Source organism: Saimiri boliviensis, chromosome 16, assembly GCF_048565385.1.
Source record: "Saimiri boliviensis isolate mSaiBol1 chromosome 16, mSaiBol1.pri, whole genome shotgun sequence".
Taxonomy (NCBI): domain Eukaryota; kingdom Metazoa; phylum Chordata; class Mammalia; order Primates; family Cebidae; genus Saimiri; species Saimiri boliviensis.
This window is the reverse complement of record NC_133464.1, coordinates 67648871-67673593: the sequence shown is the minus strand read 5'-3', so window position 1 is coordinate 67673593 and position 24723 is coordinate 67648871. Positions and strand designations below refer to the sequence as shown.

General features: G+C 40.6%; 1 protein-coding gene and 1 pseudogene across 3 annotated transcripts in view; both read right to left on the bottom strand.

Moving 5' to 3' along the window:
- Window positions 1–1801, bottom strand: part of LOC141581645 (actin, cytoplasmic 1 pseudogene) — a 29033-nt pseudogene extending 27232 nt beyond the window's left edge.
- Window positions 1–9934, bottom strand: part of VWA8 (von Willebrand factor A domain containing 8) — a 372198-nt gene extending 362264 nt beyond the window's left edge. For 2 of the 3 annotated variants that reach the window (XM_003934387.4, XM_074387788.1), the window contains exons 1-2: window positions 9666–9934; window positions 1732–1809 (exon numbers count right to left, since the gene is read on the bottom strand). In XM_003934387.4, coding sequence (XP_003934436.2) covers window positions 1732–1809; window positions 9666–9828 — 241 coding nt within the window. In that variant the 5' untranslated portion in view covers window positions 9829–9934. Of the gene's footprint in view, window positions 1–1731; window positions 1810–7758; window positions 8591–9665 lie in introns of those variants that run through there. The other variant, XM_074387787.1, reaches the window with a different exon arrangement.
- Between the last annotated feature and the right edge of the window lie 14789 nt (window positions 9935–24723).

Below are 24723 nucleotides of genomic sequence, written 5' to 3'. Positions count from 1 at the left end.
CTGAGGTCAGGAGTTTGAGACCAGCCTAATCAACACACTGACACTCCATCTCTACCAAAAAATAGAAAATTAGTTGGACATAGTAGCCTGCACCTGTAGTCCCAGCTACCGGAGAGGCTGAAGTGAGAGAAGCACTTGAACCTGGGAGTAGGAGGCTGCAGTGAGCTGACATCACACCACTGTACTTCAGCCTGGGCCACAGAGTGAGACCCTGTCTCAAAAAAAAAATGATAATTTCTCGAAATATTAGAGTTACCAAATGACCTAGCAATTTCTCTTCTAGGTAAAACCCAAGAAAGTTGAAAACATGTCCATACAAAAATTTGCATATGGATGTCTGGAGTAGCATTTACAACAGTCCCAAAGTGGAAACAATCCAAATGTCCATCAGCTGATGAAGGGATAAGCAAAATGTGGAATATCCATACAATGGAATATAATTTAGCCATAAAAGGCAATGAACTACAGCATCAATAAACCCTGAAAACATTATGCTAAGTAAGATAAGCTAGATACACTGGCTAAAATATTATATGATCCCGATTTTATAAAATGTCCAAAATAGACAAATCTATAAAAACAAAGTATATTCATGGTTGCTAAAGGCTAGGAGAGAGAAGAAAGAAAATAGGGAATGACTACTAATGAGTATAAACTTTCCTCATGGGGCAATGAAAATGTTAGATAATAGTATGGTTGCACAATTCTGAATATACTAAAACCAATGATTTGTACAATATATAAAGGTGAATTTTACGGTATATGAATTATATCTCGATAAAGCTGTTATAAACTAAAAACCATGATGAGTTACTTTTTCACACCTAGTAGACTAAGATTGAAAAGACTAGAAATACCCGCGTTGACAAGGATGTAGAACATCACTGTCAGTCAAAGGTAAAATGCTACAACTGCTTTGGAGAATTGTTTGGCAGTGTGTTAAAAAGTTAAATAGGCATCTACAATACGACATATCAATTCAACTCATAGTTTTTTACTCAAGAGAAGTAAAAATGGTTACTACAAGAATTGCACAGGAATGTTCACAACAGGCTTAAAATGAAAGCCATTCAAACGTCAATACGAGAAAGTATGAACAAACTGCTATGTTTATACAATGGAACACTATTCAGGAACTAAAAACAAACTGATAGGTACAGCAACATACATGAACCTTAAATTAATGATCTTCATGAGAAAAAAAATAGTCACACACACATATAACCATACCATGTGATTCATTTATATATAGCTAAAGAATAAGCAAAACTAATCTACCATCATAAAAAACAAACAAACAAAACAACAGAATAGTGATTTGCAGGGCAGGGTAAAAGGGTAGGAACACAAGAGAACATTTGGGATGATTAATGTAATCTTGGTGGTTATACAGATTTATAAAATTGTCAAAACCAACCAAAACGAAAACGTAAAATCTGTGCATTATATATAAATCTTACTCCAGGTAAAAAAGAAACAGTAGAATCTGAGAAAAATAAATGTTTCTACTGAAATACTGATGGATGAAGTGACAGGATACCCAAGATAAGTTTTAAATACTCTGGAACAAAATTCAGTTAAAAGAAGATTGGCATAATACTGATAACTGTGTGAAGCGGGATGATAAAAACATTGAATTTATACTATTCGCTCTAGCTTTATGTAACTTTGAAAATTCCCATAATGAAAAGTTAAAAGTTATTCATTCATATATTAATAAATATTTCTTACTGTAGTTCCGTGGCACAAGTTCTGGATTCTTAGGAATTTTCAACTTGTAGGATACATCTCCAATATTAACTGTATCACCTAAAAAGAGAATTTTTAAAAAACAGAATATTATAAGACACAAATGAGAAAATCATAGACTATGCCTTTGGCAACAATGCTTGTCCTGACCTACAGAGAGGGACGTTACAGAAATGTACTACACAGCTGTCCATATGTCAGGCACTATGCTCTAAAACTTCTATCCAAAGTATGTATGAATAAAAGAGAAGTGAGGCATCAGTGAAATTCACATGTTAAATGCTATGTTAGCAAACAAACAAAAAGCACGATAAAATACATCAACAAGCTTTATTTCATGAATAGCAACATTAATATAGGCGAAAACAATACAGCAGAATGCATTTTGTTTAAGATAATTCAAAGAATCCAGAGTAAATATTTTCTTTTTTGAAGATGGTGTCTCACTCTGCCACCCAGGCTGGAGTGCAGTGAGGCAATCTTAGCTCACTGCAACTTCTGCCTCAGCCTCCTGAGTAACTGGGATTACAGGCATGTGCCACCACATCTGGCTGATTTTTGTATTTTTAGTAGAGATGAGGTTCCACCATGTTGGCCAGGCTGGTCTCAAACTTCTGATCTCAAGTGATCTGCCCACCTTGGCCTCCTAAATTGCTGGGATTACAGACCTGAGCCCAGCCCATAGAGTGTTATGTTTAACACATATCCTCAACCTTTTCACATAGCTTTGTACACTCTTATTTTTACTACATGCAATTTCAAATTATCCAGCCACGTATCCTCAAACTTCAATATTTCCAGGTGCATAAAAGGAATAAAGCTCCAGTGGCATAAATGCCAAGAATTGGCCAGGTGCCGTAGCTCATGCCTGTAATCCCAGCACTTTGGGAGGCTGACGCGGGTGGATCACTTAAGGTCAGGAGTTAGAGACCAGCCTAAACAGTATGGCAAAACTCATCTCTACTAAAAATACAAAAATTAGCCAGGTGTGGTGGTGTGCACCTGTAATCCCAGCTACTCAGGACGCTGAGGCAGTAGAATCTCTTGAACCCAGAAGGTGGAGGTTGCAGTGAGCCGAGATCACACCCTTGTACTCCAGCCTGGGCAACAAGAGTGAAACTCTGTCTCAAAAAAAAAAAAAAAAAAAAAAAAAAAAAAAAAGTAAAGAAAATTAAAGGATGGAAATCATACGGATTGTTTTCTTTTACCACAGTGGAATTAAACCATAAATCAGTAACAAAAAGGTAACTGGAAAATCCCCAAACATGTGGAAATCAAGCAACAGGCTTCTTAAAAAATCCAAAAAATAAATCACAATGGAAATTGAACTCATTGGGAAACACGGTGGTGATCAATGAGTCACATCTGCTATAGAAAAAAGGAAAAGTTATGACATTCATATGGACCAGGCATCTGCGATCCCTGCCTTAAACATTGATGTTCTTGGTCATCTTCTGTTACCACACCACACTTTCCTGAGTCATTTAATCGATAACAATGGCCCAGGTCTGACCTCCATACAACTAACTTTTTCTTTCTTTCTTTTTTTTTATTAAGGGTACTCTCCAAACACCATATACAACTAACTCTTTAATGTCTATTTTGGCTTAGATCTCTCTCTTGAGTTTCATACCTGCCAGTAGCCTATTGGACATTTTACCTAGATATTCCACAGACAACTCAACTTCAACATAGAGAAACAAAATTCCATATTGTCTGTTGTATGTGCCCAACCACACAACACACCTCTAACCAGCTCCACCTCTTGTATTCCTATCTCAGTGACTAACACTTTTATTTCCTCAACCTAGAAGGCCTTCCACATCTTTCTCTCATACCACTTGCCTTCTACCCAACTACTACTGAAATACCTTCATCTCCTCATTGAACTTTCCCTAACTTTTCCTCTAACACAAATTGATGACTCCATTCATCTTTCTGCTAGCGTAAGATCAGATTTATGCTTTTGTAATGGAAATACAAATTCAAGGAAATAAGTGAATATACGTTTTCTAACAATTAAAGAAGAGTTTTTTATCCACTCCCAAAATAGAGATAGGATATTCTATTTCCACTTAAAAGATATACTCAGAATTTGTAATATTTTTTTCTTTTAAATGCCAATATTTACAACACACTGGAAATGTCGTCTTTTGCAACTATTTATACTTACCAGGAAAACTTTAGCTATCAACCTAAAAATATGTGTTCAAAGGAATACATATTTTAAAATTCCTGTTAGTAGATAAATAAGAAAAATGTTTGAAGACTATTATTTAGTCTACAAGACTCTTTTTTTCGTGGTGCAGGGCATGTTTTAATCATCACTTTATCCCCAGTACCTGAAATCTATCAGATATTCAATAAATGTTTGACAAATGAATACCTATAATTTTAAATTAAATATTTTCTTAAGTATTGTTTTTAAACTCTAATGATTTTCTCCTTTGAGAACATACCATCTACTAACATGCATTATGAGTCAAGCCATTTGTAATGATTTATTTAAGTGAGGTAGTTTAAATACTCTCTAAAGGGGAATAAGAATACTTATAAGACAATGGGTAACATAATTTAGGCAAAAGAAGCTAATGTAGGCCTTTTTTCAAGTAAACTGCGGGTTTACTTGAACTGGAATCAAATACTATTGAACTGTCCATAGTGGTTGAACCTTGTTTGATTTCTGATTGGTTCAGTTCATAGGGGCTCCTGTTAAGAAGTACACTTCAGTCTTTATTTTTCTCCTGAGAATGTGCATAGTAGCCCTTCTGGTGCACCATATGTCCTCTCAAGTCTTAAATGTTTGTTTGCAACCATTCATTGAGCATTCAATGGTCTCATTTTGACCAGAACAGCAAAAACATAAAGAATTATTCAACTGATCTGACACCATGACTTATGAATTCCATAGTAGACCAAGTAACTCCACTAAGTTGGTGACAGAGAACGGCAACAATGCCAAAGTTTTGGTGAATCTCTCAAAATTGAGAGGCTCACTAAAAGGGAAAAATTGTTAAATTAAACCAAATTCGGCCTAAGAATGCCTCCGTACTTGGAGTCCTTATGCAATGAACTGCAACATAACTTTGTATGTAAATTAACTGAAACCAGACCTTAGGAGTATACTTTGGTAACAAATAGATGAGTCTTAGCCAATCTGAGCAGCTGAGTTTCAGTTAACCACAGGCTGCCAACTGATGAAACCATGTTCAAGTAAGGCAAACATTGAGTTATAGCCAAGTAAGCCATTTCTGTACCCCGCTTCCATTTTCTATCCATAAATGCTGCCTGCTCACATTGCAGAATGGAGCTCTCTGAGCTTATTCCAGTTCTGAGTACTGCCCAATTCACAAATTGTTCTGTGCTTAAACTCTTTTAAGTATAGTGAGTCTAAAGTTTTTAACAGCAGCATTGACAAAGAAATTGGTTTCATGCAGGGTTTTCTCAACAGCGGCACTATGAACATTTTGGGCCAGATAATTTTTTGTTGTGAGGAGCTGTCCTGTGTGTCATGGGATGTTTAGCAGCGTCACTGGCCTCTACCCACTAGATGCTACTTGCATCCCTCCCTCCTGGTTCTAACAACCAAAAAGAAATATCCAGGCACTGCCAAATGTCCCCTGAGGGGGAGAAATCACCTTGGGTGAAGAACTATTGGTCATCATTTTTATATATACTAAACTTAGACCCAAGAAAAAACTAAATATAACAGTAATTCCCACACCAGTCTATACACCCCTAATGTGGGTTTGCCTAATGATTTATAAGCTTACCATTGTTCTGAGACTTTACGGTTAAATTCTTGAATACACAATGGCATCAGAATATCCTCAGGGTCAAAATAACCTACTGGAGGTTCAAAGTAGTTAATTTCCCCAAGGTTCAATACCCGATAAATACAAAGCTTAGACCAAAACCATAGTATAGTTCTTTCCTCTTTACACTGTATTTCTCAGTTGAAGCCACAGTTCTAATTTCCCCTCCCCAAACTTAGTACCATCTAATCCTATTATAGCCCAAGGATATAATCTTAAAATAAGAAAACTTCATGTAGATGGATGTTTATTGCATTGTTTATATATTTTAGACACCATGAATGTACAAGAAGGAGAGATCAGTAAAATAAATTATATGGGCAAACATATAAACTTAATACCTATTTCAAGTAATCATCTACAATGATCTATTACCATGTTAATATGTTCTCAATAATGGATGGATAATTATAGAACATACAAGATCCCATTTCTTTAAAAAAAAAAAAAAAAACATGTATCTGTATAAATATACATGTCAGCCAGGCACAGCGGCTCACACCTATAATCCCAGCACTTTGAAAGGCAAAGGTGGGAGGATCACTAGAGGTCAGGAGTTCAAAACCAGCCTGGCCAACATGGTGAAACCTCATTCTACCAAAAATACAAAAATTAGCTGGGGTGACTGATATGGTTTGCCTGTGTCCCCACCCAAATCTCATCTTGAATTATAGCTCCCATAATCCCCATGTGTCATGGGAGGGACCCAGTGGGAGGTAACTGAATCATGGGGGCAGGTTTTCCCTGTGTTGTTCTCGTGGTAGTGAATAAGTCTTACGAGGTTTGATGGTTTTACAAAGCGGAGCTTCCCTACACAGCTCCCTTGTCTGCCACCATGTAAGATGTGACTTTTCTCCTCCTTCACCCTCCACAATGATTGTGAGGCCTCCCCTGCCATGTGAAACTGTGAATCCATGAAACTTCTTTTTCTTCATAAATTACCCAGTCTCTGGTATGTCCTTATAACAGTGTGAGGACGGACTAATACAGAGGTACACACCTGTAGTCCCAGCTACTTGGGAGACTGAGGCAGGAGAATTGCTTGAACCCAGGAGATGGAGGTTACAGTGAGCCGAGATGGCACCACTGCACTCCAGCCTTGGTGACAGTGAGACTCCATCTCAAAAATAAGAAAATAAATAATTACACGTGTATGTGTAATCTGATAGGATTCATGCTAAAAAACTGATAATTATAAATTTGGGTGGGAGGATTATGTTTTAGGGAATTTGTATTTATCACTCTTCTACAATAAACAGATTGCTGTGTGAAAGTATTTTAGAGTATTTCTATAAACAAATTTACTTCATATACAAGAGTCATAAAGAAAAAATTTTGAATCCCTTTAATAATAATGGTGTTAATGGAGAGCACTAAAATGTCATGATGTAATTATACAGAGTTATGCTTCTAAGTTTATCATATGATCTATAGTATATTTGAATCCATTTAACATCAGAGTCCCACTGAAATAACTTGCTTGGCTTCATCTGTAAAAACACTACAATAATCTTTATTGAAAACTTTCTGTAGGAGCTATCCTTGTTAACCTTGTTAACCTCTTTGCTCTTAAAACCAAGAGACAGTAATTTTAATTGAAGTATAAAGAGATATAAATTATTTACAATTATAGATACTTAATACTATCTGACAGCAAAGGATAAAAAGCAGTGGGTTTGGGGTTGAGTTTACTTGTTTTGTTTTTAACATAAATGGCCTATTTTTCCTCTGCTTATCAGGCTTAACAAAGGTCCTGTCATGAGAACAAACAGGCAATTCCAGACTCTCCTGCTCCTTCTCTGTATGAACTTTCACATAATAAGCCACTGAATGCTTATTACGTACAAAGTGTTGGCAGGCACCAAAGGAAAATATAGATAAATAAAACAAATACTCCAGGAGAAGTAATACCAGTATATAACTTAAATCTATTACTTATGAACTTTGTTGTTCTTTTTTCAAACTATTAGAAAGCAATGTCAATTACACAGAGAGGGGATAATCAGTTACTGGTCACATGTATGAGTGCAGCTGAGAGCATTTTCCCAACATAAGATGTAATCCATTGTGGCCTATTGCTATTTGTAGTTTTACACTTATCTGTGTCTGATCTCTGATTCAAAATGGGACAACTCCCATCTTGATGGCCTTACTCTCATGCCTCAGAGTAGCCAAAAGTGTACTGTCCATTTACCTGGCTCACAACTGTTTACTTGAGTCCAGACTCTCAGGTGGGTTCCCAGTTGCATTTAGCCAGTCCTCACACCTTCATAATTTACTTCTTGTAGTCTGATCCTGCCAGAGTCAACGACTAAGTCAAAAAAGATAATATGTTCCTTGTAATATGTCCATGACTCTCACATTTGAAGCAAAGCCTATACTTTGACGTGCTGGCTATAACAAAATTTGAGGACGTTTACAACTAATCTACCAATACGTATATAATACAGACTTTAAAAATTCACACCCTCCTGTGTTTCTAATATTTTTACAATCAACATGTATTATCCATGTACAAAGAACAATTGCTTTTAAAAAGTTCATGTCAATTTACTTGGCTAAATCTGCCTACTCAGATAGTTTGGACAGTTCTGAATCTAAAAGCACCTGGTTTAATGTCTTCTAAAGGCAAGAAAACAGAGTAATTCTTAAATAGCTAAAAATATACATACTAAGAATAATAAAAAAGCTAACTTTTATCGAGCATTAAATATGTTCCACAGATTATATTAATTAATTAATCCTCACAACCCTAATAGATAATTCTTCTTATCATTTTATAGTTAAGAAAACTGGGACACTAAGTTAAGTAACCTACCCTCAACGGCCCATGGTTAGTCTGTAAGTGGATTCCAATCCAGATTGTTTAAGTCCAAAACCCAACCTATAGTTTATACTACACTCCCACCTTTGATCTCTGCCTTCTAGGGCAAAGGAGCAAAAAACAAAGAAGACAGAAAAAATTTAAAAAACAAAATAATAAACAGCCTAGAAATGACAGTAATTGAGTAAAGGCAAAAAAGAAAAAAAGCAAAATTTGAAATTGCAACACTATGCTGGGGGACGGGGCGGGGTGGGGGACAGCGGGGAGGGAGGGACACGTATGTGCTGAATGAATGAAATGAAATACATAGGACCTAAATATGCTCATTTCTTAGCTAGGAAAACTGAGGGTTGTGGGGGGGGAATGCAAGAGGACAATGAAACCTACAATTTCGTAGTGAAAACCTGTTATTCTAAGCAGCACTGACATTGACAAAGTCTTGTCCAGAATCACTTGACCATTCAAGGGCAGCAACAACAGACATCCTTTCCTTAACCATCACGGTAACTCTAACTCCACCAATACACAGACACACACGCACACACAAAAGAATTCCTAAAACCAGCTCAAGTAGAGCAAAAAAATACTGAGCTTAGAAAATCAAAGCATGTGATTCTAGCATAGTGACTAGTTAGTTGTGTGTTCAGCAAATCACCTTTCTCTTCTGGGTTTCAGTTACCTCAATTGTAGAGGCAAAGGTTTTAACTAAATCAAGGTGTTACTGTCAGCTGTAAGAATTATGTGAAACTTTAAGGAAGGAAAACTCCTGTAAAACGTGGGAAGACTCGGGGATGCATTTAAAACGCCGTGAACTATGGGGGTTTTGGGGCAAGAATGTTCCCTTGTAAGCCGTCACACGCCCAGGCTAGAACGTAACACAGAACGGCTTCCAGGCCCTTGAGGCTCAGAGGGCAAGGTCAAGTCCAGCTTTCAACAATTCCAGCGGGCTGCGGCGTTAACCTCTACGAGTATCATAATCGAAGTCAGAATTCTGGGGGTAAAAGCTGCGGAAGATGAACGAGAAATCACTATCCTGGGTCATCAGAAATCTTAGTTCAGACCCTTCGGGTTGCAGAATGAAGCCCAGAGAGCGCGAGCGCCTTGCCTCACGTCACACAGCAGTTATCACCGAGGTCGGAACTAGAAACTCCATCTTGCAGCTCCCGGCTCAAGCAAGCGGTCCAAGTGCAGTGAAGCAACAGAGGAGGGGCGGCTGCGTGGGGGGCCTGGCACGAAGCGCAGGGGCACCAGGGAGGACAGGGGTGCACCCCAGTTACCTGTGTCGGCCCCCGCGCCGGCGTGCAGCAGTCTGACCTTCGACCGCTGCCAGTCGCCACCCGGCCCGCGCCGCACCACCTGCCGCAGAAGCAGCCGCACGCGCCGCGAGGCCGGGCCGCCGTGGCCTCCGGGTGCCCTGAGGAGAAGGAGCCGGGATTGCATGGGGCCGGGGGCGCTGCCGGAGACGGCGAGGGGGCGCGGGGTCGAGCTGCGTCCCGGGCAGGCAGCTGGAGGCGGCGGGGAGAAGGGGACAGGAAGCGGCACCTCGCCGAGTCCGCCGGAAACTCCTTCCCCCGGCGCGGCCGGCTCAGTAGCCTTGGCCCGGCCGGGCCCGGCCCACGCGGGCGGAAGGAGCCTGCGGAGCTCCAGCCGGAAAAGCCGGCACCGTCCCGGGACTGCCCGCGCCGCTGGCGTGCTCCGAGCTGCTGCTCTGGGATCCCGCACGCGCCTCGCAGTCCCTGGGACTGCTCACCCGGATTCACCAGGCCTGCACCCCGCTGTTGGCCTGCGATGCCACAAACTCAGGAGCTGAGGGAACGCCAAGGATTTTAGGAGCATCTGTCGTGGTGGCTCTTCAAGTGCTTGCAGCAAGGCTGCGTTTCTTAGTTAAGGGCCCAGGAAGTGCAGTCAGCTTTCGCTGTACTCAGCTTCAGGTTTCGGAAATGGAGAAAACATGCCCGAGATGATGGGCACTTTCACATCTATCTTGATTAATTGTAACCACACTAGTGTTTCCAAACTGTACGCGAAAGCCTTATCCCTTGTGCTTTTGGTGGTGGTGGTTTCCGTGTTTGATGACCGCTTCCCAAATTCTAAGGAAAAAATTCACATCTTAATGATAGATGGAAGTTGCTCAAAGAGCAGAAAGGATCCGGATCAAGCACTTTTCCAGTCATGCTGTAATACAAAAGTTATATAAAGATAATTTATGTCTTTAGCAAAGGAAAAAGTAGGACACTAGCTAAGGCTGCCTCCCTCTCATACATTCCAGCATCGGAAACGGTCCTACCACAAAGCAAACTAAGCCTAATATAATTAGACTGCATCCCCAAAATGTCACGGGTGAATTGACAAAGGCAAAATGTTTGAGACAAGTTATACAAAGCAAACATCAAACAAAAAGAATGCGGAAGACCTCACTTTCAGCTAAAAACCTTGCTAATTCTAGAGCTGCCACTGTCGAAATACATGGCACCTACCCTGCACCTAACCCGGTGATGGGTGCTGAGAAGAGAGTGATAGAGAGGAGGCTATAAAAGACAAACAAAGCTAGGTAAGGAAGACTTCGAGCATCCAGCGGAAGGACTTGAACCTGAGGAAAGAGGGCTGAACAAAGCTTCTAACCTAGATGAGGAGACAGTGAAAATAAAGGTAATAAATAGTTACACAACACATTACGACATGGTTTCATGTGTATCTTCTTATTTAATCCTCATAGCAGCCCTAAGACATAAATTTAGGATGTAAGTTTATAAAATGCTTTTCCCACTTTGAGCATAATCCTATACATCAGGCATTGTGCTGAAGATTTCAATGAATTATGAAAATGCTTTATGCTCCACATAAAAATGCTTTGATTGAGGTACTGTTATTCTCCTCCATTTTACAGATGCAGAAACTGAGGCTGGAAGAATTAAATACCCTGGTCAAGACATCTCCATTTAATCTCACTGGAACTCAGTAGCACCTGAAAGAATGGGAGAACAATCTAAGACAGTTTTGCAAAATGATTGATAGAAGCACTAAGAGCTCTTGGAGTTAAGACAATGGAAAGATAGACACAAGTTAGAGCATTCGACAACATTTTTTGCTTAGTTTTTTGTTTGTTTGTTTGTTTTGTTTTGTTTTGTTTGACGTCTCACTCTGTTGCCCAGGCTGGAGTGCAGTGGCACTATCATAGATCACTGCAACCTCAAACTCCTGCGCTCAAGTGATCCTCCTGCTTTAGCCTCCCTAGTAGCTGAGACTACAGGTATGCACCACTGTGCCTGGCTAATTTTTGTGGGTTCTTTTTTTTGTTTGTTTGGGAGGAGTTTATGGGGGGGTGTTGAGATGGATCCTTGCTCTGTCACCTAGGCTGGTATGCAGTGGCACAATCTCAGCTCACTGCAACCTCCACCTCCCAGGCTCAAGTGATTCTCCTGCTTCAGCCTCCTGAATACCTAGGATTTGTATTTAGCCACTACACTCAACTAATTTTTGTATTTTTAGTAGAGATGGGATTTCCCCATGTTGCCCAGGCTGGTCTTGAACTCCTGATCTCAGGTGATCCACACACCTTGGCCTCCCAAAGTGCTTGGATTATAGGTGTGAGCCACTGTGCCACGTGTTTTTGTTTTTGTAGCGAAGGAGTCTTGCAACATTGCCCAGGCTGGTCTCAAGCTCCAGGACTCAAGTGATCTTCCTGCCTCAGCCTCCCAACAACAACGTTTATTAAGTAACTGCTGTATAAACAGTACCCTGCTAGATACTGTGAAGCAATTGGCTCACATTAAGTCTTGATGATAAACATACAGATAAACAATTGCAATAAAGTAAAACACGTGTCAGAGATTTAGGTTCAGGGTACTTTGGAGTGGAGTGCTGCACCTGGGGGAGGTCAGCGAGGCTTCACAGAGAAGACAGTGTTTGAAGTGGTTTTTGTAGGATATATTATACAAGAGTTTGTCAGGCTGAGACAAGTCAAATCTGGCAGACAGATCATGTATAGAGAGAGAGAGAGAGAAAGGAACAGCTGAAAGTACAGGGCATGATTGAGAATCAGAGAGTGATTTGGTGTGTCTAGAGGTCAAGCATCTATAACAGTTTGTAAGAATTAGACCAAAAAGAGAATCTGGGGCCATGTTGTATGCCAAGAGAAGGAGTTTGCACATTAACCTCCAGGAAATGTACAAATGGTGAAGGTTTTTTTAGAGTGACAAAGCTACAATGGGGAGGAGAATTTTGAGCCAAAGGAAAGGTAGAACCTGAGCTTAACTTTGAATGCCATTCAGGACTGGATAAACAGAGAAGAGGGGAGTTTAGAGCCTAAGTAGAGGCTTAGAGTCCTGACAGAGTTAAGTTACAGGGACCATGAGGCCAGCCAGATGAGAAGGTTAATCTTTAGAAAGTAGTAGAAGGAGTTGGCAGAGCAGGAGGAAAAGGTTACAGAGTGAAGAATCTTGAATAGCTGGATGAAGTTGGACTTCATCTGATGGGCAAACTGGGCAGCTACTGGACTTTTGATCATGTTTTAGGTGGTGACGTACTATGAATTGAATTAGGAAGACAGGAAGCAGTAAGTACTAGCTATATGGCAGTAAAAATAATCTCTACTTGAAATGATGAATAGCTGCTGATGGCAATGAGACTAAATGGGAAAGAGTGGGCCTTCACAATGTTTTTAAAGATGAACCACAATATTTTAAAAGATGTTGATCACAGTCTCCGTGTAAAGTCTCAAACTCTCACTAAAATGTTTGATCACATGCTTATTTAAAAAATCACACTATTGGCCAGGCACAGTGGCTCACTCTTGTAATCCCAGCACTTTGGGAGGCTGAGGCGGGCGGATCACCTGAGGTCAGGAGTTTGAGACCAGCCTGGCCAACATGATGAAACCCCATCTCCACTAAAAATACAAAAATTAGCCAGGCATGGTGGTAGGTGCCTGTAATCCCAGCTACTCGGGAGGGTATGTCAAGAGAATTGCTTGAACCTGGGAGGTGGGGTTGCAGTGAGCCGAGATCACACCATTGCACTCCAGCTTGGGAAACAAAGAAAGCAAGACTCTGTCTCAAAAAAAAAAAAAACACTCTACCAAAAGCTAGTATTGACTGTCAAGCTCTTTCCAGAATTTGGGAGGAATACTTTTTATATACCACATTAATGTAACTTGATGAAAATGCAACCAATAATCTTTCCATGCTATGTCTGACTGAAAACAGGTCTGAAAGGGCCCAAGAATATACATCTTTAGCAGTACCTGTAAGACACCACCCATTTCACCATTTAGGTCATGAAGCTGGACAACTGTTCTTTATAGGATGGGAGGGAAAAAGGAAAATGATGCCTGGGCACGGTAACTCATGCCTGCAATCCCAGCACTTTGGAAGGCCAAGGTGGGTGGACCACCTGAGGTCAGGAGTTCCACACCAGCCTGGCTAACATGGTGAAACCCTGTTTCTACTAAAAATACAGAAAAATTAGCCAGGTGTGATGGTGCATGCCTGTAATCTCAGCTACTCGGGAGGCTGAGGCAGGAGAATCACTTGAACCTGCTAAGTGGAGGTTGCAGTGAGCCGAGATGGTGCCATTGCACTCCAGCTTGGGCAACAAGAGCAAAACTCCATCTCCAAAAAAAAAAAAAAAGGAAACTATTTCTTTCATACTCCAAGACTGGCCTCTCATTGCTCTTTCTTTCTTTCTTCTTTTCTTTTCTCTTATTTTTTTGGAGACAGGACCTGGCTCTGTCCCCCAGACTGCAGTGCAGTGGCATGATCACAGCTCATTGCAGCCTCTACCTCCTGGGTCCAGGCGATTCTCCCACCTCAGCCTGCCTAGCAGCTGGGACTACTGGCATGTACTGCCATGCCTGGCTAATTTTTGTATTTTTTTGTAGAGACAAGGTTTCACTATGTTGCCCTGGCTGGTCTTAAACTCCTGGGCTCAAGTCATCTCCCTGCCTTGGCCTCCCAAAGTGCTGGGATTACAGGCGTGAGCCACCATTCCTAGCCTCTTTTAATTTATGTATGCCTGCTGCAGGGCTGGAGAGGATAGGTGGAAAACGGGGGCTAGAGGGACTTGTTTGGAGAGAGAGAAAGGGCTGGCCAGGTAGATGGGTGTTTTTATTTTGATCCCTTTGATTACCAGTAGGCATAAATATTTTTTCATAAGTTTGAAGTAATTTGTATTTTTGGTTATTATTTATCTAATTCTCCCTTTTATATTTTTTGAAGTATTTTTCTAACTAATTTTAAGGCTTTTTGCATACTAAGAATACTGACATTCTCTAGTAGGTTGCCAACTTACATTACTTTTTCCCTCCATCACACTTAGGCAGCTCAAATTCATGTGAGCAAATGGATTTAACTAAGGAGGAAATACAAAGAAGACTATGGGCTTTTGAACCAGGCAAATCTGGGCTTCAATCACATTTCATCACTTCTAGCTGTGTGACATTAGCCAAACTGCTACTTTTTCTGCACTTCAATATTTTCATATGTAAAACATATATGATAATACTTCATAGAGTGTTGTGAGGCTTCAATAACAGATGTAAAGTATCTAGCAAAACACCTGGCACGCAGTCGGTATTCAGGAAATGTTAACAATTTGAGTAACCAGTCTTTAGAACGGGCGTCCCCAAACTATGGCCCACGGGCTGCATGCGGCCCCCTGAGGCCGTTTATCCGCCCCCCCCCCCCCGTGCACTTCAGGAAGGGGCACCTCTTTCATTGGTGGTCAGTGAGAGGAGCACAGTATGTGGGGGCCCTCCAACGGTCTGAGGGACAGTGAACTGGCCCCCTGTGTAAAAAGTTTGGGGATGCCTGCTTTAGAAGTTAGGCAACTCTGTAACTTAAAGTATTTTAAATGGGCATTAAATGTATATTCAGTGTTTGAGGAGTGTCTAGAAGTCTGGATTACTACGTTAATTATTTTTCATTACATATGAAGAAGTGTATAAAAGGGCACATTGGTATTCCATCCCTTTTCCTCCAAAGGAGCAATGTCTATGTTTCTCTCTTTACTGGATATTCTGTCATATCCGCCTGCTAGGCCACTCCTTCTGCTTCTCTAATGGAAGTAACATGTGCATCTTGCATACCAAGTGATGCCGTCCATCACCTAACTCCACCTCACCAGGCACACAGGTTGGGCATATGATTTGGCCTCATAGTCCTTGACCCAGCACCAATCAGAAAGCTTTGTCAGGGATGGATAAGAGTGCAGGGACTGTTTCCTACTAAGAGTATGGGTGCTTATAGCCCCATATGAGTTCAGAACTGCCAGAGACATCTTGGCTTTAATTCAAGAAACGCTTGATTGAGACAAGAGAAAGGCAAAACAAATGATTAAGACCAAGGGGAACAAAATGTCCTGGCAATATACTTTGAACTGTGAATCACCCCAATCTGAAACATTGCTTTGGACATCCATAAGTAAATAAACCCTGACTTAATGTATACAAGTAAGTTTGTCATAGCTTTCTATTGTTCATAATTCCAAGAATTATGACTGATGCCATCTCTTACTGCTGAAGCCTTGGTAGGAGTTGCTTGAATGGGAGATGTGGCTATCTTTAGTACTGATCACTTCACAATGCCTCTCTATATATGTAAAAAGAGGGTGGGCTGTAGACTATAGCTGTAAGTTACATCAAGTTCTGAACTCATTAATAAAGAAGAAAAAATCTTGGTGGAAGCAAGGTGGCCACACGTGTGTATTTCTCTTGCCCTCCTCACCAAGTATCTAATGGGAACACATGCTTCCAGCACTATTGTCCACTCGAGGTACAGTCTTATCTAGCAAGGAAAGCTCAATTCTTGTAGCATTATAATTTGCATTGCGTTTAAGGCCTGTGTTATTATTCAGGAAGAAATATTTATAATATCGGGCTCTTTGGATCTTTGGCTTCACTCCTGCATCAGCAAAGGCCAGCAATGGAGAACAGAGTTGGCCTGGGTATCCCTAGTTCATGCTCTCCAGCATTTTGGGACCCATTTTCCCAGAGCCTCCTTTTAATTCTGATATAATACCTGTCATGTCATTTGTTCTAATAATGAGTTTGGTGTGAGAACCACAACAACAAATCTACCTCACCACACATAAGTTTATCAAGAAGATAACTTAGAGGCTTTTCAGAAATTCCTTTTTATTTTTTTTTAATTAATTTTTTTTGAGACAGAGTCTTGCTCTGTTGCCCAGGCTGAAATGCAGTGGCACAATCTTGGCTCACTGCAACCTCCACCTCCTGGGTTCAAGTGATTCTCCTGCCTCAGCCTCCTGAGCACCTGCCACCACAGCTGGCTAATTTTTGTATTTTTAGTAGAAATGGGGTTTCACTATGTTGGCCAGGCTGGTCTCGAACTCCTGACCTCAGGTGATCTGCCCACCTCGGCCTCCCAAAGTGCTGGGATTATAGGCGTGAGTCACTGCACCCAGCCTAGAAATTCCTTTTTTTAAAAAAAGAATGATCTATAAGATTTCATTAAAATTGTCAATCCATAGTGTATATAGTTAATTGATAAATACTCATGTCCAAGTTTTCAATAAGCAGTCTGTTTAGAAATTATTTTCCTTGATCCGTGTATTTATCCTCAAAATAACTGTTAAAAGGATCTAGTTATCATAGAATATTTGCCTCATTTTATAGATGGAAACATAGCATCTCCTATTTCGTTACTCTGTAAGCTTGTGGAAACTCCCTTCACTTGGCACCCTTCAAAGTCTGAACTGCACATAAATATCACTTTCCCTTGTCACAATCGATAAGTACTTTGGGTTTACCTTTTATTGTCTCTCCCATTCAGTGGAACCTAAGCTTCAGAACGATGGTCTGGCTGAGCGCTATATCCAAAGTGCCTCACACACTGCCTGGCAGAGTAAGTACTCATTAAGTATTTCTTAAATCAATTTCTTTTGTTCCACATTCTTTAAAAGTCTTGAGAAATTAGCAAAGGGGACTGATGACCACCGTTACTCCCCCCAATACCATCTTTCATAACACAAACCATAGATAATGAGGTTGATGGAGAATACAAAGACAGTTATGGTGTTACATCTGGTTATTGTCATCACAGCTAACTTTGGTATGTTTAATAAGATAGTTGTTTTTATACTTTTAAAAACTTATGATGCAATACATACAATATAAAATTTACTATCTTAACCATTTTCAAATGTACAGTTTAGTGGCATTAAATACTTACACATTGTCGTGCTACCGTCATTACATTTCAACCAGACAACTCTTTTCATCTTGCAAAACAGAAACTCTGTAACTATTAATTAATAATTCCCCATTTGCCCCACTCCCAGCCTCTGCCCACCACCAGTCTGCACTTCATCTCTACAAATTTGATTACTCTGGGTACTTCAAATATGTCAGGGTTCTCCAGAGACACAGGGTTTCTCCAGAGTCAGGGTTTTCCAGAAAAACAGAATCAACATGTGATTTCAGAAAGAGAGAGAGACTTAGAGAGTTGGCTCACACAGTGATAAAGGCTAACAAGTTCTGAGATCTGCACTTGACAAACTGGAGACCCAAGAAAGCCAATGGAGTAAGTTCCAGTCTGAAAGCCAGTAGGCTCAAAACGCATTCAAATCTGAAGGCAGGAAAAATGTGCTGTCCCAGCTAAAGCAGCCAGGCAGGAGGAGCTTCCTCTTGCTGGAGGGAGATTCAGCTTTTCTGTTCTATTCAGGCCTTCAGCTGAGTGGATGAGGTCCACCCACACTAGGAAGGGCCATCTGCTTTACTCAGTCTACGGGTTTACGTGTTAATCTTACCCAAAAACATACACACAGGCACACCTAGAATAATGTTTGACCAAATATCTGGGTGCACTGTAGCCCAATCAACTTAACACATAAAATTGACCATCACCTCATATAAATTAAATCATACGGTATTTGTCCTTCTGTGACTGGCTTATTTAACTTAACATAGTCGCCTCAAGATTCTTCCATGTTGTAGCACATGTCAGAATTTCCTTCCTTTTTAAGGGTGAATAATATTTCATTTATGTATACACTGCAATTTGTTTATCCATTCATCTGTTGATGGACACTTGGGTTACGAACATGTGGCTATTGTGAATAAAGCTGCTATGAACATGGGTATACAAATCTCTCTTTTAGTTCCTGCTTTCAATTCTTTTGGGTACATACCCAGAAGTAGAATTGCTGTATCATATGGTAATACTATTTTTAACTTTTTTAGGAACGCACCATATCGTTTTTCATAGCAGCTGTACCATTTTCTTTACATACCTACCATTAGCACTCAAGGGTTCTCATTTCGCCACATCCTCACCAACATTTGTTACTTTCTGTTTTTTTTTTTTTGTTTTGTTTTGTTTTAATAGCAGCCTTTCCTAATTCATGTGAGGTGATTATTAGTTTCCCTTATACTTAAATTTTAGTCATTTTCTGTCACTTCCTGTCCATATTTGTCACTTACTAGGCTTGTTACTTACTTTATGACTATAGATCTAGGTGTTAGAGACGATGCTTGATACAGTATTTAATTAGTACTAATTAGTGGTAATCTTCAAAACACAATATGGCAAATAGAGATTAAAGAAGAAATAGGAGCCGGGCGCGGTGGCTCAAGCCTGTAATCCCAGCACTTTGGGAGGCCGAGGCGGGTGGATCACGAGGTCAAGAGATCGAGACCATCCTGGTCAACATGGTGAAACCCCGTCTCTACTAAAAGTGCAAAAAATTAGCTGGGCATGGTGGCGCGTGCCTGTAATCCCAGCTCCTCAGGAGGCTGAGGCAGGAGAATTGCCTGAACCCAGGAGGCGGAGGTTGTGGTGAGCCAAGATCGAGCCATTGCACTCCAGCCTGGGTAAGAGCGAAACTCCGTCTCAAAAAAAAAAAAAAAGAAGAAGAAATAGGAAGTGGTAAGTGGTAGACCTGGGCAAAACAGAACCAAAATAGGTGGCAAAGAGGAAATAGTCATGGATGTGGGCAGTGTGCTACAAAGAGGTCTTTTTCTTAGACCCAAATGGTTGTAATAAAAAGTCATTTATATTTTTAGTTGAGAGTGGGAGGAAAAGAAAGAGTGTACTTCCTCATTGTCTAATATGACTTCATGCCAAACACAGTGACCATCACTGGAGAAATAGAAATGTTAAAAAAATGTTAGCAAATCTCTAGTATTAAAATGTAAATCCACCTCTGAGAACCCAGATGACCCTTAACTCTTTTTCTAAACTACTGTTTCTACACACACTCAACATTTATAGCCTTTTCTCTATTACACAACGGACTGTAAAATTTAATGGTAAATGATTTTCTAAAATCGTCATTGTGAACTATTTGTGTTATGAACAAATTGTGTGATATCTGTTTTCTTTTAAACTACTGCAGCATGTTAAGTAAATCATTCTTTGGGTATCGTGTATTGTGATTATTCATAAAGAAGGATTACTTTGTTTATGAGCATTTACCAAATCTTTATTCAGAATGTACAGAGGCCTCCAGGAGCTTAGACTATACATGGGGAAGGGAAAACACGTATTGGTACTCACAGTACTGTAACTAGGAAAATGGTCCTAGACAACATATGATTGAATTTAAGGAAATTTTTCCATACAGTATTATTGAGTGCCTGCTATATGCCCTGTCAGTACTGCACTATTCACGGGGGAACCATAGTAAATAAGACAGTTTCCTGCCCTCATGGAACTTAGGATCTATTTAGTCTGCATTATATTTAGAAATTTGAGTTTGACCTATTGTCCAGTGGTTTTCAAACTCTGCTTTGAAGCCTGTCATATAATCAGTAATCTGTCTGGTCTTTGTCCTAGGTTCCTGGCACAAATAGGAGTCTGTTTATTATCAATGAGCCTTTGGGAACACTCTTCAGTTTGTGTTGATGAGGTGATTCATAGTGGAACCCTAGATAGTTTCAGGACAGAGGCTGATCATTTCAGAAAGATCAACCATGTGATTAAAGAGTTGAGGCTTTGAACCATATGATATCAGCCCAGCCTCCTGACCTTCAGGAAGGGGAGGAGGATTGGAAATGAATCTCAATCATGTGGCCAAAACCCCAAAAACTCTGGATGCCAAAGCTTAGTGGAGCTTCCTGGTTGATGAACACCTCAACACACTGGAAAGCAGAGAGTATAGAATTTCTGTCTTTGGAACCCTCCAAGACTTCACCCTATGTATCTCTTCATTTGGCCTTTCCTGCCTTGTAGTCTTTATAATAAAACTGTTATTGTAAATATAGCACTTTCCTGAGTTCTGTGAGTCATTTTAGTGAATTATTGTGAGACACACCCCCCTCTGGATTTGCAGACAATCTGAAGTGAGGGCTGTTTGGCTTTGGACCAATGCCCTTTAACTGGAGGGGTCTGCACTAACTCCAGGTGGTTAGTGCCAGAATTGGATTGCACTATACCAGCTGATGTCAGAATAGAGCCCCTTCTTCAGTGGCTGCAAATAAGGGGATTGAGAAAAAGGTTTCATACTGGTTGTAAATTCTGTTTTCCATAACGGCCTCCTGGGTAGGCTTTACTGAGTGATTAGTAAGTATCAGGACTGTTATTTCTGTTTTACAGATGGGAGCACCTAGGTTTACAGGGCGTAAATAACTTATCCATCTATACATGAAAACTAACTAGGGACTTGACTGTTGTGATGAGAAGGTTAAATTCAAAAGCCAGTATGGAAGAATTATCAAGTGGCTAATTACATGTGAAAATCAAAAGAAAAAGACATCCAAAGCTAAAAGTAAGGTTGTGACAAAGGAAACCAGATTTTAGAGATACCGGTAACCACAAAAGACAAGGGATGCCATTTTGAGAAAAAATGGTGACTTTACATAAAAAGAAAACAAAAAACATTTGAAGTGTAAAATGTGAGTTGGAAAGCAGAAGTACAAAAAGAAGTATAATCAGCAAGGTTGGTTTAATATTAGTGAAAGCCTTCATTTCCTTGGTTTTATTGGTTTAATGCCAATAAAATGTGGATAATGACATCTAGCTCAGACAACTAGCAATCTTAAGGATTCCAAGCTAGCTGCCCAGCATCTTCTTTGACATACTTCAGGTACCTCACAAACAAGCACTCCTTTTCCTTCTTCTTGGTATGCACCGTTACAGCAGGAAGAAAATATGATCTACAACCCAAAACAGAGACTCAACCACACCTGCCTGTTCAAAATCTATACTACTTATTAAGACTGTTTCACAAATCCAGTGAAATCCCAAAAATATGGCAGAAATGCCATAACGTTTTTCATACCCCATAGCTAAAAGTTGAGGATAATTGGAAAAGGGGCATGTTAAATCCCCTAATGACCGCATAAGAAAATTCAGCACATATTAGAAAATTGCAATCAATTTTTGTATGTATATTTCATATTTATGCACATATCAATATTAAAATGAAATTATAAAGTAAGTATATAAAATAAATGAAATACAAATATATTTCTATTTATAACATAGGTCCTAGGCTCAGATAATTAGGTGCAGGTTTCTCCCTCACATGCCTGTCCACAAGAATACTGAATAACTGCATCCGACAAGTTTTCTAATGAGGGTTCACTTATGCACTGAGGTTGTCCGTCATCCCTGGTACCTGACCGTTAAATGCTGGGAATGGCCCGCTGTCATTGTGAGCTCCCTACCACCAGATTTCCAAACTTCACTCTAGCAGCCGGTACTGTTGCAACTGAGAGCATTTGCCCCAGAGCCTCCTTGCAGGGGACAGGGAGGATGTTTGTGGCAAAGAACAGAGGTCTCCTTATTTACCTGGCCACAAGTATGATTCTTTCCCTTCCCAGTTGCTCATCACAGTTTCTATTGCATTGGTGCAAAAGTAATAGCGTTTTTTGCCATTGAAAGTAATGACAAAACAGCAATTACTTTTGCACTAACAGCTAAAGTACAGTCCTCACTACTCTCTATGTGGCCATTGTGCAAATGTGAGCTCCACAAGGGCTGTGACTCAAGTTTGTCGGAGGCCCCTCTCTGCGCAGTTTCTTGAGTGGACCACCCGACTCTCACTGCCTGTCTTTCCTCTGCCCTGCTTCTGCCACCTGTGGCACATCTCATAGCTTTTGCTGCTGGGTTTGCCCTGCGGGGCTGGGGGGCAGTCACAGGACTCTAGTTTGACTGCATGCAATAGGATGCCCCTGACTAACAGGGAACTTCAGCACCTTGCCAAGCATTGGGAAATGGCTGTGCCACTGCCAGACCCAGCCCCTGTGCTTCGATTGGGACCATCCCCCTTCACTTGGCTTTGGAGATGAGAGGAGCAGCCTGCATGAGAAAAATGCCTTTTCTCTTCTCTTGAGACCTACCATCAAGGTGATGCTCTCGTTTCCTCTCCTGCCTCCCCAGCCCCTCTCCTTAAATACTGTTGTAAATCCTTATATACTGTATATACTACAGAGTTAGAAGGGGTGCCTGATAGTGGCAGGAAGGCAATTCTGCCTGATTTATCAAACTCTGGGGAAGATGTCCAGTCTCAAATGCTGGCAAGACTCTTTAGAATGCAAAGTCACCGTGTCTCTCTGTCCTTAGCACTGGTCCTTATTTTCTACTTCCAGGGAGAGAGGAAAAAATCCTTCTTCATGTCTTGTTACTCTACATATCAGTTTCCTTAGAGGAGGGTACTGAGGGTCTGGGTTGGGAGGCAACAAATATTTTACTGTGTTCTCTTGTAGTGTTTGACTTTGTATCATGTGCATTTATTACTTTGTTCAATTAAGAGTTGTCTATTTTTAAAAGGGAGGATGAATAAGTTAGTCTCTGTGCATCGACTTAAAATGATGTACCTGATGTATTAAGTTAGCAAAACAAGCTGCAGAGTAATGACCATAATAGTAATCACAGCAATCAATCACAATAGGCATAACAGTAGAAGGAAAATGAATGCATAGTTCTAGCTACATACTTTTGTTGGTGTGTGTTGTGTAAGTGTGAGGAAAGGTGTGGAGGGTCACATACCTGTCTGTTAACATGGTTACCTTGGAGGGGTAATGATGGGGTAAGAGAAAAACTTTTATTTTCTTCAGTATTATTTTAAGATACAACAACAAAAAAAAACCACCTGATTGTTGTAACAAATGCAGGTTCAAACAAGCATGTGTTATTTCTGTAACTTAGAAAAGGAAGGGAAGGAAGCAAAGGTAGAAGAGAAGAATGTGTTACACCACCATGCCCACAACCACAGCCCCAGTCAACTAATCAACAAAACAGACTCACAGCTCTCATATACAGGTTTACCTGACACCCTGAGGCAGGCTTTTTGACTCCCTCCCCTTTGCTCTGAAGTTCAGATTTCAGAAACAGATACCACACTGGCATTGGCCACGCTGTCTCAGGACCGGCTCATGAAGATGTCTTTCAGCACAGAGGTTTTGTCTTAACGTTTAAAGATCTGTATGATAGAAGAAGCATATCATGGTATTTGTAAGTAAAACAAACAAAATCAAAATTTAAATGTGCATCAATGATTAAGGACTTTAGCCTTACCCATATCTATTCATTGCTTTCATGAGAGCAAAATAGGATAGAGAGAAAAAAGCATAAATGAGCTGGGACCCCCCAGGATGGAGGGGTGGTTATGGGAGGCAACCGGGCATAAGGGAGAGGGTGATGGGAACCCCTTTCATAGCCTTCCCCTAGGTGGCAAGGCCTGGGCTTCCCTGAGTAGCAAATCAGCCTGAGTGCTTTCCTTCTCTCTGTAACAATGAACAGTGCACCCCTTAAAAATGCCAGATAGTGGCCGGGCTCGGTGGCTCACGCCTGTAATCGCAGCACTTCGGGAGGCCGAGGTGGGCAAATCACGAGGTCAAGAGATCAAAACCATCCTGGCCAACATGGTGAAAACCCCCCTCTCTACTAAAAAATACAAAAATTAGCTGGGCATGGTGGCGCGTGCCTGTAGTCCCAGCTACTCGGGAGGCTGAGGCAGGAGAATAGCTTGAACCCGGGAGGCAGAGGTTGCAGTGAGCTGAGATCGTGCCACTGCACTCCAGCCTGGTGCCTGGTGACAGGATAAGACTCTGTCTCAAAAAAATAAGAAAAGAAAAAAGAAAAGAAAAGAAAGAAAATGCCTATTAGCACAAACCTTATTGCTCAACTTCAGGTGAAAAAAAAAATTATGCATATCAGATAGGCAATGATTAAAAAAAAAAAACCTTGATGATAAAGGTAAGAATGGAGTAAGAGAGTCAGAAATCAGAGATAAGAATGGGGTAGGAGAATCCGCTTATATGTTCCTGTGGGTGTGTAAAGTGGTACAGTTATTCTGGGATGCAACATGATGACATGTCAGGGACCTAGAATACTCTTCTAGTACTCTAGCTTGAGGAAATAAACAGAGATGTTA